This window comes from Pristis pectinata, chromosome 40 (genome assembly GCF_009764475.1).
Source record: "Pristis pectinata isolate sPriPec2 chromosome 40, sPriPec2.1.pri, whole genome shotgun sequence".
Taxonomy (NCBI): Eukaryota; Metazoa; Chordata; class Chondrichthyes; order Rhinopristiformes; family Pristidae; genus Pristis; species Pristis pectinata.
In genome coordinates, this window is record NC_067443.1 from 3,359,793 (window position 1) to 3,377,318 (window position 17,526).

The 17,526-nt window shown below is 50.3% G+C and overlaps 1 protein-coding gene across 9 annotated transcripts in view; it reads left to right on the forward strand.

Moving 5' to 3' along the window:
- LOC127587505 (zinc finger and BTB domain-containing protein 7B-like) overlaps window positions 1-17,526 on the forward strand; it is a 444,483-nt gene that overhangs the window by 161,533 nt on the left and 265,424 nt on the right. For all 9 annotated transcript variants that reach the window (XM_052045888.1, XM_052045887.1, XM_052045886.1 and 6 more), the window contains one exon: window positions 12,610-13,643. In XM_052045888.1, the coding sequence (XP_051901848.1) occupies window positions 12,616-13,643 (1,028 nt within the window). In that variant the 5' untranslated portion in view covers window positions 12,610-12,615. The remainder of the gene's footprint in view (window positions 1-12,609; window positions 13,644-17,526) is intronic.

Here is a 17,526-nt window from a genome sequence, read left to right on the forward strand (position 1 = left end):
TAACCCGCTCTCTGCCCATAAACCCATTGCCGCGTGCTCCCTCACTGGACCTGACATTGTGTTTGTGCGCTGAAACCTTATCCCTCTGAGTCCCTCTGGCAGGATCAAGCACGCTCCCAGCTATGGGATTACTTCCAAATTCATTTGCCAAAACAGCAGTGCAACCCTTCTGCACAGTGCTGGCACGCAAGGTTTTACTTTGGATCCATGTGGAGTTGGCTGCTCCGTCATAAGCTGCTCCAGAATGTACTCTCAAGGATGCAGTGATGGCATGGCAATGAGAACAATGTTTTTTTGGCTGCCACCTCTTGCTACCCACGAGCAGATGTGGGAAATCATTTGAACTGAAAATGCTGGAAACAGTCAGCAAGTCAGGCTGCATCTGCGGAGAGAGAAAGAGAGTTAACGTTTCGGGTCCGAGCCATGGGACCTCTCGCCTACTTGCTTTCTCTCTCTTTCACAGAAAAAGACAGAAAATACTGGAAACACTCAACAGGTCAGACAGCATTCGTGGAGGAAGATGCAAGCAATGAACACTTGAGGTCCAAAAATCCTCTGTTACAGCTTCTCTTTCCGCAGGCGCTGCCTGACCTGCTGAGTTCTTGCAGCAGTTTCTGTTTTTATTTCGGATTTTCAGCATCTACATAGAACATAGAACAGTACAGCGCAATACAGGCCCTTTGGCCCACAATGTTGTGCCGACCTTTAAACCACGCCTAAGACTACCTAACCCCTTCCTCCCACATATCCCTCTATTTTAAATTCCTCCATATGCTTACCTAGTAATCTCTTGAACTTGACCAATGTACCTGCCTCCACCACCGTCCCAGGCAGCGCATTCCGCGCCCCAACCACTCTCTGGGTAAAAAACCTTCCTCTGATATCTCCCTTGAACTTCCCACCCATCACTTTAAAGCCATGCCCTCTTGTATTGAGCATTGGTGCCCTGGGAAAGAGGCGTTGGCTGTCTACTCTATCTATTCCTCTTAATATTTTGTATCATGTCTCCTCTCATCCTCCTTCTCTCCAAAGAGTAAAGCCCTAGCTCCCTTTAATCTCTCCTCATAATGCATACTCTCTAAACCAGGCAGCATCCTGGTAAATCCTGCACCATCTGTGGGATTTTTTGTGTATTGATCTTCATCGACAGAACGGGTTGCTCCACCTTTTCCCGCCTCACAGCAGAGGCAAAATCCCAGATTTTCCCAGCTGCCTTGCAGTTTGTGGTAGATCCAGTTAAAAGTAGAACAGCTTTGCTTGTGGTATTTTATCCTCTCTGAGGATAGACTGGTATTAGATCTGGAGATGATGTCGTGCAGGCAGTTCTTCTGAAGTCAAGAACGAAGCACAAATCTTACCGTTACAGCCATTTTATTAGGTGTTCATCGTAGTGCTGTACCAGCCAGCAACATAACAGTAACGAGAAGTAACTGTGACTGTAACAAAGGAATGTGAGCACTTGCTCCCCTGTTATACTGCAAAACCAGTTGGGCTCTTCCCGGATGAGAAACCTGTGAGCAGGGACTGATTCACACTTCAGCTTCGCAGACAAAGAAACTACAGAAGTATAGAACCGAATGTACTACAAGTTACTAAAAGTCTGCAGACAAACAGGTGATTATGCAAACATGAGCAAGCATAAAGAAAGCTAAAACTACAAGGAAAAACACAATAAAACCCACAATCTGGACCCTAATGCAACATTGTGTTCTCCTTCAGAGCAGAGGAGAGAGGGGGACAGATAGGGGCAGGCACGGTAGTGTAGCGGTTAGTGTAACAGCGCCAGCGACCCGGGTTCAATTCCGGCCTCTGTCTGTAAGCAGTTTGTACCTTCTCCCCGTGTCTGTGTGGGTTTCCTCCAGGTGCTCCGGTTTCCTCCCACATTCCAAAGACGTACGGGTTAGGAAGTTGTGGGCGTGCTATGTTGGCGCCGGAAGCGTGGTGACACTTGCGGGCTGCCCCCCAGAACACTCTACGCAAAAGATGCATTTCACTGTGTGTTTCGATGTACATGTGACTAATAAAGATACCTTATCTTATGTGCACTGAATTATGAGGGGTGGTAGCATGTAGATAGTAAGAAACCTTTCCCCCATGTGAAAAACCAGAGAGCAAAGCTTCAGGGTGAGAGGTTCAGAAGGGACCTGAGGGGGAATTTTACCCCCCCCCCCCCAGAAGGGGGTTGGAATCGGCAATGCACTGCCTCGGAGGGTGGTGGAGGCAGAGACTCCCGCTGCGTAAAAGGTATCGAGCGCCTGAACTGCCAAGGCAGAGTAGACTGGCAAACGGGAGCAGTATCCATAGGCCAGCACGGACATGGTGGGCTGAAGGACCTGTTTCTGTCCTGTCGGGTTCTGTGACAATGTTGGGCCATTTCGGAGGGCACGAGGATTAAAAAAAAACTGCAGATGCTGGAAATCTGAATTAAAAATAGAAAGTGCTTGATATACACAACAGGTCAGGCAGCCCATGCAGAGTTAACATTTACAGCCCAAAAATAAATCTTAATTATAACTGAAAAAGTGAGAAGGCAAGGTTTAAGAGTTAACACATCGTTGGGCCTGAAGTCACATATAGGCTGGACCAAGTAAGAATGGCAGATTTCCGCAGATTGACGAACCATAATCTGGTAGTTAAGGTTTGATTTCAAATGCCAGATTATTAACAATTTAAGCTATTAGAAACCTAGAAACATAGAAAACCTACAGCACAATTCAGGCTCTTCGGCCCACAAAGTTGTGCCGAACATGTCCCTATGTTAGAAATTACTAGGCTTACCCATAGCCCTCTATTTTTCTAAGCTCCATGTACCTACCCAAAAGCATGTTAAAAGACTCTATCGTATCCGCCTCCACCACCGTTGCCGGCAGCCCATTCCACGCACTCACCACTCTCTGAGTAAAAAACTTACCCCTGACATCTCCTCTGTACCTACTCCCCAGCACCTTAAACCTGTGTCCTCTTGTGGCCACCATTTCAGCCCTGGGAAAAAGCCTCTGACTATCCACACGATCAATGCCTCTCATCATCTTATACACCTCTATCAGGTCCCCCCTGATCCTCCGTCGCTCCAAGGAGAAAAGGCCGAGTTCCCTCAACCTGCTTTCATAAGGCATGCTCCCCAATCCAGGCAGCATCCTTGTAAATCTCCTCTGCACCCTCTCTATGGCTTCCACATCCTTCCTGTAGTGAGGCGACCAGAACTGAGCGCAGTACTCCAAGTGGGGTCTGACCAGGGTCCTATATAGATGCAGCATTACCTCTCGGATCCTAAATTCAATTCCACGATTGATGAAGGACAATACATCTTCATGAGTTCAATTCCTGAGAACTGTCCATCACCCAGATTGTCGGAAACAGTGTGGATCACCAGAACACTGTGATGGGGGAGCCAGCAGGTGCACAGGGAGCGGCCGCCAGCTGTCACCGAGCGAGCAAGGGAGTCCGCTCGGCAATGCCAGCTCTGCTCGGCTCCACCCAGACTCCTCCCCCCCTCCCCCGACTGTTGCAGCCCAGGAGGGGAGCTGGGGAGGGAAGGCGCGGGGAAATGGCCCATTCTCGCCTGGCAGAAGGTGCCTGCAGTCCCGCAGAGGCTGACAAATCCACCCCCGTCCATCCCGCTGGTCTCCCAACTGCTGGCCCGTATGTACAGAGAGAGAAAAAAATGTGGCATGCTGAGGATGTTTCAGAGTCACGCTATTAGCAATGCATTGGCAATGAAGTATAATTACCCTCCAACTGCCCCCATAGGACCTGGTCTCACCCTCTCGTAGATACTTCCCCTCTCCCACCCCCCCATCTGCCATCTTCTCTGCAACTGAAATCCACCTTTCTATCTCTCGTTCCCAGTTCTGACGAAGAGCCTCCCACCTGAAACATTGTCTCTCTGTTTCCACAGACGCCTCCTGACTTTCTGAGTGTTTCCAGCATTTTCTGTTTTTATTTCGGATTTCCAGCATGGGCATTTTTTTAAATGATTTTTTTTCATCTGCTCTCCATCGATGCTGCGTGAATTTACGCTGGTGTTTTGTATTTTTACTTCAAATAGATTATCTGGTCATTTATTTCACTGTTGTGCAAAGGGGCTTTCTAAATGCAAATTGGCTTGTTGTTCCTCTCACTGCTATGTGTCAGACTTCCCTGCATTCAGGTTGGCAGTTCTATTTCCTGTATTACAGCAATGAAATCACTTCAGAAAAGTCCTCAAAGGCTGTCATCCACTTTTGGGATATTCTCAGGGGGCCTTATTCTCCCGTTTTTCTTAAACTTGTCTTCACTTTCTTAACTTTTTCTCATCTTTTTTCCTTTGTGTTTCTATACTTGTATGACAAGATGGACTCTTGACCTCACAATTTACCTTGTTGTCTGCCTGCACTGCACTTTCTCTGTAACACTGTATTCTGCATTCTGTTATTGCTTTTCCCTTGTACTACCTCGATGTACTCATGCGATGAAATGAACTGTCTGGATGGCATGCAGAACAAAGTTTTCCACTGTTCCTCAGTACATGTGACAATAATAAACCAATTACAATTAATTTACAGAAGGAGGCCATTCAGCCCATCGACCATGCCGGCTCTCAGGACAGTCCCATTCCCCCCTCTTATTTCCCTTAAACCTCGTAACCTTCAACAGGACAACTGGCCCAACGTATAACAGGGTCCGAGCTGATCAGCAAGCACCTATATACACTTTCCATTTAATCCTCCCCACGGTCCACACAAGGGGGGGGACGATTCACGGTGGCCGATGAACCCTCTGACCCCGCACGTTCGGACGTAGGAGGGAACCGGAGCACCTGGAGGAAACCCACGCTGTCACAGGACAGGGGGAGTGTGCAAACTCCACACACACACACACACACACACACACACACACACACACACACACACACACACACACACACACACACACACAGTGCTGTGAGGCCAGCGGGTCTACCCCATTCTCTCTCACTTACCCATGAGTTCCCCACTTGTTCCCCTACACTGAGGGTAATTTACAGAAACCAATGAACCTAATAACCAGCACATCACTTGGGATGTGGCTGGAAGCTGAAGAACCTGGGAGAAGCCTACGTGGTCATGGGGTGAAGGTGCAAGCACCAGAGGTCAGGATCGAACCTGGGTAACTGGGGGTGGGGGAGGCAGAAGAAACCTCCCAGGTCTACCACCTGGGACTGAATTCACTCTCCCTGATTTCGGGAAAGTTGAGGAGAAAGTTGTGAAGAGTTTTGTCGATGCAAATCTTATTCCAGTGGCTAAGATGGTCACTAATCAGAGGGGAAGGCTTTAAGAGAGCTAGCAAAAGAGAGGAGGGGAGAATTTCCTTTTTAATGAGGTGGGGGGGGGGAGGAATGGGATCTGAGGAGCAAGTTTTTCCACAGGGTGGTGGGTATATAGAATGAGCTGCCAGAGGAAGCGGTAGAAGCAGGTACATGGATATGGGCCAAACGTGGGGAAATGGGACAACACACAGAGCACTGGAGGAACTCAGTGGGTCAGGCAGCATCTATGGAGAGAAATGGACGGTCGATGTTTTGGGTTGGGATCCACCCCCACCCCCTCCCACCCACCACCATTTCACCCTCCAACCTCATTGTTCCCCAACCCCTCACTACCTATTCCTACCTCTGTTTTTATGATATATTGTCCATTTCCAAAGTGCTCCAGATTCCAGCATCTGTAGTCTCTTGCGTCTCCAGCAGGCAAATGGCAGTAGTGTGGATAGGCATCTCGGGGACATGGACGAGTTGGGCTGAAGGGCCTGGTTCTGTGCTGTATGACCCTGAATCTGAATCGGTCGGGGCATTGAGTATAAAAGTCAGGAATTCATGTTGCAGCTGTATAAAACTCTGGTCAGGCCACACTTGGAGTATTGTCTGCAGTTCTGGTCGCCCCCAATACAGGAAGGATGTGAAGGCTTTGGAGGGGGTGCAGAAGAGGTTCACCGGGATGCTGCCTGGATTGGAGAGTATTGGAGAGGTTGGACAAAGTTGGATTGTTTTCTCTGGAGCAGCAGAGGCTGAGGGGAGACCTGACAGAGATTTATAAAATGGGAGGCAGAGATAGGGTAGGCAGTCAGAATCTTTTTCCCAGGGTGGAAATGTCCAATACTAGAGGGCATAGCTGTAAGGTGAGAGGGGGGAAAGTTTTTTTTACACAGAGAGTGATGGGTCCCTGGAATAGGCTGCCAGGGGTGGGGGTGGGGACAGATAAGACAGAGGTGTTTAAGAGGCTGTTAGGTAGACACATGAAGACAAGACAAGATATCTTTATTAGTCACATGTACATCGAAATTCATGTGAAATTCATCTTTTCCGTCGAGTGTTCTGGGGGCAGCCTGCAAGTGTCACTACGCTTCCGGCGCCAACATAGCACGCCCACAACTTCCTAACCCGTACGTCTTTGGAATGTGGGAGGAAACTGGAGCACCCGGAGGAAACCCACGCAGACACACGGGGAGAAGGTACAAACTCCTTACAGACAGCGACCGGAATTGAACCCGGGTCGCTGGCGCTGTAATAGCGTCACGCTAACCGCTACACTCCCGTGCCTGCCCTTAGGAATAGTAAAGGGAAAAAATGACTGGTGGGAGTTGTCTATAGGCCACCAAATAAGAACATTACAGTGGCACAGGCAATAAACCAAGAAATAGATGTAGCAGAGGATGCAGAGAGTCTGCAGAGAATGTGCAGGGAATGGAGGGATATGGATCGCGTGCAGGCAGAAGAGATTTAATTTAATTTGACATCTTGTTCAGCACAGACATGGTGGGCTGAAGGGCCTGTTCCTGTGCTGTACAGTTTTGTGTCCTATGAATCTCAATCTATGCGAGTTGTGATCTGGCAAACCTCCCCTAATCAGCTGTGGAAGCAGATTCAGCAAGGGTTTATGGACGGGACCGCATAAATAATCGGAGAAAGTCTCCAGGACTGCAGGGATGGGGGGGGGGGGGGGGGGGGGGGGGGTGGAAAGCAGGGTTCTGGGACAGAAGGGAACAGGTGGACCAAGTATCTACCTCCTGTGCCGCCTCTGTAGTTGTGTGTGAATTAAAAGTGCGGCATGATCACGTGCTGAGTGTGGGGTTAAAAGTTAGGGATGGTTTATGACGGTTGGGCTAACTCTTGAAACTGGTTAAGTGTTGAGAGGAACACTGAAAAAGTGAGAGACATCACAACTAATATTTCCATTATTCACTAGTGATATTGTCCCCACCCACACACACACACACACACCCTTTGGAGGAAGTGTTAAACTACCATCTAACTTCTTGTGTAACCATTGAAGATACAAGATATTAAGAGGAATAGATAGAGTGGATAGGGTGCTCCGGTTCCCTCCCACGTCCCACAGTCGTTCTGCAAGGTTAGTTGTCTACCGGTGTAGGGAAAAAAAGAATGGTAAAGAGAATCAAAGGGGAGATGGTGAGAGAGAGAACAGGGAAGAGAAGGGGAATAAGGAGTGTGGGGGAATGAGACTGATGGGACTCATCTGTTGGGGGGGCTGGCATGGAGCAGATGGGCTGAATGGGCACCTGTTTGTTGGCAGGTAGGACTGGCTGCAGTGTTCTTGCATCTCCCTTCCATGTTGTCACAGTTTCTTGTGATTTCTTAACCGTCACTGCGCACAGTTCAGTCCATGAATGAGCTGCAGGGGGACACAGTGGTGAAGGGCGGGCGACTTTAACTAGTATCCATGTTCGATGACTGCTCTTCCCCTTTGCAGCGTCCGGATGGCAGTATTCACCTTGGGATGTTAATTCCGGCTGGGAATTCATTGCCGGATGTACCCGGAGGGGAAAATGTATCATGAATCGGAAAGGCTGGTCAAAAAAGCACAGTGGGCAATTTGGTCCACTGACTTGGTGTGTATGGAGTGTGGAGGGGCTGTTCATTCCAGTGACAGGTACGGTCACAGAGAGATACAGCCCAGAGCGGCAGCTGAGGAGAGAGGGAAAACGGGGAGCTGGGAAATCTCAAAAGCAGCAGAGGGGGGATGAGAAGATGAAGCTCTTGCAACTGGATGAAGACCAAGAGAGCAACACACAGTGCTGGAAGGACTCAGCGGGTCAGGCAGCATATGTGAGGGGAGGTGGACGGTCGATGGACATCTCGGGTCGAGAACTTCCACCTGGTTGAGAGGGATATGGGCCAAATACAGGCAAAAGGAACCAGCTTAGATAGTCAACATGTCGGTTGGGCCACGGGGGTCTAACCAGACCCTCCAAGCCAATCGTCAACCACCCATTCACCCCAATCCCACGTTAGTCCCATTTTTTATTCTCCCCACATTCCCATCAACTCCTCCCAGATGCTACCCTCACCCACACACCAGGTGGGTAGTTTGCAGTGCCCAATTAACCCAATGAGCCCACGCGTCGTTGGGATGTGGGAGGGAACCGGAGCACCCAGGGGAAACCCACACGGTCACAGGGAGAACGTGCAAGCTACACGCACACACAGATACGCGTGCACACACACACACACACACACACACACACACACACACACACACACACACACACACACACACACACACACACACACAGAGCCAGAGGTCAGGATCGAACCCGGGTCTCTGGAGCTGTGAGCCAACGCCTCTACCCTCTGCGCCACCGTGTTGCCATAAATATAAATCAAAGACATGTACCCCAAAGGGTCAATGGAGTTACAGTGAAAATTCATCAATTTAACATTTATATATCGAGAGATCTCTGTGCTTTGGCTCTGTTAATTGCAGTAATTTTCCCCTACCGTGCTAATGATATGCAATGAGGAACTGATGGGAATTGCTCAGCAGTTCCCCATATCGTGCTAATGAGCACAGCCTGCCACTGGGCACCGTGCCACAGCCTGTCTGTTGATGTATCTGGACGCCATGTGGTTGCATCTTTCACAACCGCCTGAGAGGGCTGACAGAGCCTAATGTCTCACTCAACGCAAGGCGTCGCTGACAGTGTGGCACTCCCATCCTTGGGAGCCAGTGGAGCCGCTTCCTCACAGCCCCAGAGACCCAGGTTCAATCCCGTCCTCCTGCGCTGTGTGTGTGCGTTCATGTGTGTGTGTGTGTGTGTGTGTGTGTGGAGTTTGCACGCTTTCCCTGTGACCATGGGTTTCCCCTGGGTGCTCCGGTTCCCTCCCACATCCCAAAGGTGTGCAGATTGGTTTATTGGCTGCTGTATATTGCCCCCCTAGTGTGTGATTGAGGGGTAGAATCGGGGGTGGGGTTAATGCAAATGTGGGGAGAATAAAACATGATTGGTGTTGACGACCAGCACAGACTCATTGGGCCAAAGGGCCTGTTTCCATGTTGTATGACTCTACACGTGCATGTTTGATTCTCCCAGGAAAGGATCAGAATCAGGTTTATTATCACTGACATATGACGTAAAATGTGTTGTTTTGCGGCAGCAGTACAGTGAAAAGGCATAAAATTACTATAAATTACAAAATAATTAAATTGTGCAAAAAAGAGTAATGAGATAGTGTTGATGGATTCATGAACTGTTCAGAAATCCGATGGTGAAGGGGAAGAAGTTGTTTCTGAATCATTGAGTGTGGGTCTTCAGGCTTCTGTACCTCCTCCCTGATGGTAGTAACGAGAAGAGGGCATGTCCCGGGTGGTGAGGGTCCTCAAGTGATGGACGCCATGTTCTTGAGGCACCGCCTCTTGAAGATGTCCTCGATGGCAGGGAGGGTTGCGCTCACGATGGAGCTGGCTGAGTCTACAACCCTCTGCGCCCTCTTGCGACCCTGTGCATTGGAGCCTCCGTACCAGGCGGCGATGCAACCAGTCAGAATGCTCTCCACTGTGCATCTGTAGAAATTTGTCATTGGTGACATACCAAATCTCCTCAAACTCCTAACGAAGTAGGGCCGCTGGCGTGCCTTCTTTGTGATTGCATCAATGTGTTGGGCCCAGGATAGATCCTCTGAGATGTTGACGCCCAGGAATTTGAAGCTGCTCACCCTATTTGTTAGGAATCCAAACTCTTTCCAGGTTTGCAAACAGTTCCTATGGGAGACCCATGCCCTTAATGTTGCTTGGGATGGGTGTGACATCTCACTACGGGCTAATCATCGGGGAGAAATTGTGTGGATGCTTTCAGTTGTCAATTGTAAAGGAACAACATCGCTTCCCAGGCTGAATTGGTGGTTCGATCCTGAGTGCAAGTCTCAGAGGCCTTTTACAAATCTCAAGCACGAGCGATAGGTCAGTGTTCCCAGGGAGAGGAGTGCTACACTGTCAGAAGCACCTTGTTTTGAATGAGACGCTCAGACAGTTGTCAAAGATGTCATGGCCACTGTTTTGAAGAAGAGCAAGTATCCTGGGGCAATACTTAATCCCACAACTAAACTGGAAAGCAAGCAAAGATGATTTAGGAGAATGTGGCCAGAAATTGAGTTACAAGGAGAGGTTGGCCAAGACTTTATTCCTCAGTGCAGGAGACTGAGGGGTGAGATTATAAGAGGGGCATAATTGCCTCATTATGAGGGGCATAGATAAAATGAATGGTCACCGTCTGTTTCCCGAGGTAGGGGAATCCATAACTAGGGGGCATAGGTTTAGGGTGAGAGGGGAAAGATTAAGAGGGACCTGAGGGGCAACTTCTTCACACAGAGGGTGGTGAGTGTATGGGATGAGATGCCGGAGGAAGAGGTTGAGGCAGGTACAATAGTATCACTTAAGAAGCATTTGGATAGATACATGGAAGTGCGGGGCTTGGAAGGATTTGGGCCGAGCGCAGGAAAGTGGGACTAGCTGGGTGGGCACCGTGGTCGGAATGGAGTGGTCGGGCCGAAGGGCCTGTATCCCTGCTGTATTGCTCTACCATAGAGATGTATAAAATCATGAGGGCCATTGATAAGGTGAATGTGCACAGTCTTTTCCCCAGGGTTGGGGAATCAAGAACTAGAAGGCGTGGGTTTAAGGTGAGAGGGGAAAGATTTAATAGGGGACCTGAGGGACAACTTTTTCACCCAGAGGGCGGTCCGTATATGGAACGAGCTGCCAGAGGAAGTGGGTGAGGCAGGTACATTAACAACATTTAAAAGACACTTGGACAGGTACACGGATGGAAAATGTTTAGAGGGATATGGGCCAAACGCAGGCAAATGAGACTGGCTTAGATGGGCATCTTGGTCAGCATAGACCTGTTGGGCTGAAGGGCTTGTTTCCATGCTGTATGACTCTATAACCATTAAAACAAGTTGGTTGTTAGCACATGACTGCTTGTGAAGACTGGCAAAATGATTGCAGTGTTTCCTGCATTTTAACAGTCATTATTCCTTTACAATTGAAAGGATCAAGCACTGTGAAATGGGAATGATATAGATGGGTTCTTGATGGTCAGCGGGGACATGGTGGGCCAGAGAGCCTGTTTCTGTGCTGTGTGGACTCTGCGACTCTTTCCTGAATGCTGATGCGTGAAATGTGCTGCAGAAATCTTGCTTTAGAAATGAGATCAGAAGGGACTAATTCGATTAACTGGAAGGCTTGGATAGAGTGAATGTGAGGAGGATGTTTCCATCAGAGGGAGAGTCCGGGATCTGAGGGCACAGCCTCAGAATAAAGGGACGTCCCTTCAGAACTGAGATGAGGAGGAATTTCTTCAGCCAGAGAGCGGTGAATCTGTGGAATCTGTTGCCACAGAGGGCAGCGGAGGCCGAGTCATTGGGTGTGTTTAAGGCAGAGATTGATAGGTTCTTTATCAGTGAGGGGGTGACAGGGAGAAGGCAGCAGAATGGGGTTGAGAAAGAAATCAGCCAGGATTGAATGGTGGAGTAGAGTGGCCTAATTCTGCTCCTAGATCCGATGGAAAGAGAAAGGTGAAGACAACCTTGTTCTCTCAGCAATGGGATGTGACCCCAGACCCACTGCCGGGAGCGAGACAGGCAGGGGAGAGCTTGGGGCAAGGGCAGGGGTCTTATGAATCTCCCAGGCAAAGAGGCATGAATTCATGAATCAAAAATCCACGTGCCCGCGGTGTATTCAGCCTGTGTCACCTCTCCGCCCTCAGGAGGCTAAAGGTATTCAGCATGTCCCCTTGGACCCTCACCAATTTTTACCGATGCACCACAGAAAGCATCCTATCCGGATGCATCACGGCTCGGGACGGCAACTGCTCTGCCCGGGGACAGCAAGAAACCGCAGAGAGTTGTGGACACAGCCCAACACATCACGGAAGCTAGCCTCCCCTCCGTGGACTATGTCTACACTTCCCGCTGCCTCGGGAAAGCAGCCGACATAATCAAAGACCCCCTCCCACCCTGGACATTCTCTCTTCTCCCCCCTCCCATCAGGCGGAAGATACAAAAGCCTGAAAGCACGTACCAACAGGCTCAAGGACAGCTTCTGTCCCACTGTTATAAGACTATTGAACGATAAGATGGATTCTTGACCTCACAATCTACCTCATCGTGGCCCTTGCACCTTATTGTCTGCCTGCACTGCACTTTCTCTGTCACTGTAACACTATATTCTGCATTCTGTTCATGTTTTCCCTCGTACCACCTCGACGCACTGATGTAACAGGTTGATCTGTATGGACTATGTAAGAGGCAAGTGTGACCATAATAAACCAATTTACCCATCTCTTTCCCCACAGGGCAAGATGGGAGCCAGTGAAGATGAGCTGATCGGAATCCCGTTCCCGGAGCACAGCAGTGAGCTCCTCAGCAGCCTCAATGAGCAAAGGCACAGGGGCGTGCTGTGCGACGTCACCATCGTGACGCAGGGGCTGGAGTACCGCACACACCGGGCGGTCCTGGCCGCCTGCAGCCAGTACTTCAAGAAGCTCTTCACCTCCAAGCCGTTCAGCGGCCAGCGCAACGTGTGCGAGCTCGACTTCGTCAAGCCTGAGGTGCTGGCGGCCCTGCTGGAGTTTGCCTACACCGCCACCCTCACCATCAGCAGCTCCAACATGAGAGAGGTGCTGCAGGCGGCCCGCCTGCTGGAGATCCAGTGCGTCACGGATGCCTGCGCCGACATCCTGCGCAGCAGCGGCGGCGGGGAGGAGGAGCAGCCAGAGCTGGCAGCCGCCGAGGGGGCAGAGGACTACCTGGCCGGGGGCTATGCTGAGCCCCAGCCCAGTAGCCCCGTCGGCCTCGTCGAGGAGCTGCCGAAGGTCCGGCCACGCAAGAGGCCCAAGAAGAAGCCACCCCGGATCTCGCTCGGCAACCGGGGCTGCCTCTACCGCATCGTCCAGCCCCTCCGCGCCTCGATGAACGACGTCCTGGTGACCGACGGGCTGGAGGAGCGTCCGCCCTCGCCGGCTCAGCTGGAGGATCACTACCCGCCGGGACCACTGGAGGAAGAGGAGGAAGAGGGCGGTGAGGACTTCGAGGGCGGGGGCGAGGTGGCCGGCTTCCTCCCGCCCCCTTCCCCGCCGGGGATGCCCATGGGCGGGGAGGGGACGGAGCTGGACTCCGCCACGTACCTGGCCTCCCTCAGCAATGGGCTGCTGGGCGGCGCCCTGGGCTCGCCGGACAAGCTAGTGCGCCGGCGGAAGTCGCAGATGCCCCAGGAGTGCCCCATCTGCCACAAGGTGATCCACGGGGCGGGCAAGCTCCCACGGCACATGCGCACCCACACGGGCGAGAAGCCCTTCGCCTGCGAGGTGTGCGGTGTGCGCTTCACCAGGTACGGAGCCCTCCGGGACGTTTCGTTTTACCGTTGTTGCGTGCACCGAGGTACGGTGAAAAGCTTTGTCCTGCGTGCCATCCGATGCAGATCAATTCATTGCATCAGTGCATCAAGGTAGTACAGAAACAATAACAGAATGCAGAATAAAGTGTCCCAGCTACAGAGAAAGTGCAGTGCAGGCAGACAATAAGGTGCAAGGGCCACAACGAGGTAGATTGTGAGGTCAAGAGTCCATCTTATCGTACTAGGGGACCGTTCAATAGTCTGATAACAACGGGATAGAAGCCGTCCTTGAGCCTGGTGGTATGTGCTCTCAGTCTTTTGTATGTTCTGCACAATGGGAGGGGGGAGAAGAGAGAATGTCCCGGGGTGGGAGGGGTCATGGAACAACACAGCACAGAATCAGGTTCTTTGGCCCAAGTTCATGCCCATCACCCAGTCTTTGATTGTGTCGGCTGCTCTCCTGAGGCAGCGGGAAGTGTAGACGGAGCCCACGGAGGGGAGGCTGGTTTCCGTGACGTGCTGAGCTGTGTCCACAACTCTCTGCAGTTTCATAGAATCATAAAACAGTACAGCACAATATGGGCCCTTCGGCCCACAATGTTGTGCCAACCTTTAAACCTCGCCTATCTAACCCCTTCCTCCCACATATCCCTCTATTTTAAATTCCTCCATATGCTCATCTAGCAATCTCTTGAATTTGACCAATGTACCTGCCTCCACCACCGCCCCAGGCAGTGCATTCCGCGCCCCAACCACTCTCTGGGTGAAAAACCTCCCTCTGATATCTCCCTTGAACTTCCCACCCATTACTTTAAAGCTATGCCCTTTGTATTGAGCATTGGTGCCCTGGGAAAGTGGCGCTGGCTGTCCACTCTGTCTATTCCTCTCAATCCTCTTACTTCTGGCGGTCTCTGGCAGAGCAGTTGCCGTTGTTGCCTGCTCCCTGAGTAATCACTCGGCACATTGAAGCCAGCTTTGCGATCGAGGTGATGAAGCAGCGCAGGACATGGTGGGGGACAGATGAGAGGTGAACTAACCCTTCCCAGTCTTGAGGTGTTTTGTCACCAAGCCCAGCAGAAGGGGGCAGGATGCACTTCGCATCTGGCCCCCCAGCTTCGGCACTGGGCCCAGACATTAGAAACATCGGAAGTACCAGCAGGCCATTCAGCCCTTCAAACCTGTTCTATCATTCACTGCAATGGTGGCTGACCATTCACTAACCTGTTCCGACTCCCCCCACCCCCCAAATCCCTTGATCCCTCTAACTCTCGGATTAAAATCCTTTTCATTGATTTGGCTTCATCTGCTCTCTGAGAGAGAAATGCACAGGCTCAACACCCTCTGTGAGAAGAAGTATCTCCCATGGAGTCAAACAGCAGGGAAACAGGCCCTTCGGCCCATCGAGTCTATGCTGACCACCAACCACCCATTTACACCGATCCCCAATTTATTCTTCCCACATTTTCCCATCAACTCCCCCCAGATTCTACCCCTCACCCATACACCAGGTGGGGGGCAATTCACAGCGGCCAATTGACCCACCGACCCCGCACGTCATTTAGACATGGGAGGGAACCGGATCACCCAGGGGAAACCCACACAGTTTTCAGGAGCACACACATACACTACACACACGACACACACTCACACACACTCTCTCTCTCTCACACACACACTCTCGACACTACACACACACATACACTCTCTCTTTAACACACCACACACTCTCTCACACTGTCTACACACTACACACACTCTCTGACACACTATACACTACACACACTCTCTCACACTTTACACACTCTCTCGCGTGCGCGCACGCGCGCACACACACACACACACACACACACACACACACACACACACACACACACACACACACACACACACACACACACACACACCCCATCCCATCACCCCCCCCGCTCCCCCCTAGGTCTCTGGCCCTGTGAATAGCAGCTCCATCCACTACACCACTATGTCACACATAGACCAGACTAATGCTAAAAGCTGTGCACCCTCAAGGGACCTAGGCCCATTAATTTCCCACAGTCTATAAACCTGCTAATAGTGCATCAGAATCAGGTTTATCATCACTGACTTATGTCATGAAATTTGTTTTACAGCAACAGTACAGTGCAAGACGTAAAATTACTATAAATTACAAAAATTAATAAATATTGCAAACAATAAAAGGAATAATGAGGCAGTGTTCATGGACCGTTCAGGAATCTGATGGCGGAAGGGAAGAAGCTGTTCCTGAATCATTGAGTGTGGGTCTTCAGGCTCCTGTACCTCCTCCCCAATGGTAGTAACAAGAAGAGGGCACGGCCCGGGTGGTGAGAGTCCTTAGTGATGGATGCCACCTTCTTGAGGCACCGCCTCTTGAAGATGTCCTCGATGGCGGGGAGGGTTGTGCCCGTGATGGAGCTGGCTGAGTCTACAACCCTCTGCAGCCTCTTGCGATCCTGTGCATCGGAGCCTCCGTACCAGGCAGTGATACAACCAGTCAGGATGCTCTCCGCCGTACATCTGCAGAAACTTGCAAGAGTATCCTTTGCACTGAAAAAACAGTTCTCTCCCCAGTTTTATTGTTGGAGTCCAACATCATCCGCACTCACTGGGGGATCAATGAGGTGCTTAATGCTCAGTCGCTGCCTTTTCTCCTGTTTGATTCATACTTTGTCCTGTGCTCTTTGGGCCACTTTAAGTTGAAGGTCCTGCTTAAAAGCAAGTTGCTGTTTATTCCCTGGACAGTCCCTGTCCTCACTTGTTGCAAAGGCACTACTATGGCTCACCACTTATCAGGTCATCAGTATTTTTAATTAATGAGTTTAACGTTATTAATAATTTTTAAAAAAATGTTTCGAGGAAATGAGTGATTGATGGTCAACACAGATTCGATGGGCTGAAGGGCCTGTTTCCATGCTGGATCACTCGGGGACTAAAAACCCTCTCCCTACCTGCCCAATATTTCAAAATATACTTACATGGATAGGGAAGGTTTGGAGGGATATGGGCCAAGGGCAGGCAAATGGGGCTAGGTCAGATGGGCACCTTGGTCGGCACGGATGAGATGGGCTGAAGGGCCTGTTTCTGTGCTGTGAGTGGGGGAGGTCTCCTACAAGCGTACAAAAATTTCTGACAGGACTGGATAGGTTAGATGCAGGAAGGATGCTCCCAATGGCCATGGAGTCCAGCGCCAGGGCCCACCGTCTAAGGGGTAAGCTATTTAGAAGAGAACTTTCTCCTCAGAGAGAGTGGTAAACCTGCAGAATTACCAGAGAGCAGTGGAAGCCAAATCATTAAACGTATTCAAGGAGTTAGATGTAGTTCTTAAGGCCAGGTGGATCGAGAGATCAAACTGGAACAGGTCACTGAATAATCAACCAATTGAATTGGGGAGCACTGTTTTTCCCAGGGAAGGGAATCGATAAGATAAGATCTCTTTATTAGTCACATGTACAGTGGCATGCAAAAGTTTGGGCACCCCGGTCAAAATTTCTGTTACTGTGAATAGCTAAGCGAGTAAAAGTTGACCTGATTTCCAAAAGGCATAAAGTTAAAGATGACACATTTCTTTAATATTTTAAGCAAGATTACTTTTTTATTTCCACCTTTAACAGTTTCAAAATAACAAGAAAGGAAAAGAGCCCGAAGCAAAAGTTTGGGCACCCTGCATGGTCAGTACTTAGTAACACCCCCTTTGGCAAGTATCACAGCTTGTAAATGCTTTCTGTAGCCAGCCAAGAGTCTTTCAATTCTTGTTTGGGGGATTTTCACCCATCCTTCCTTGCAAAAAGCTTCTAGTTCTGTGAGATTCTTGGGCCTTCTTGCGTGCACTGCTTTTTTGAGGTCTATCCACAGATTTTCGATG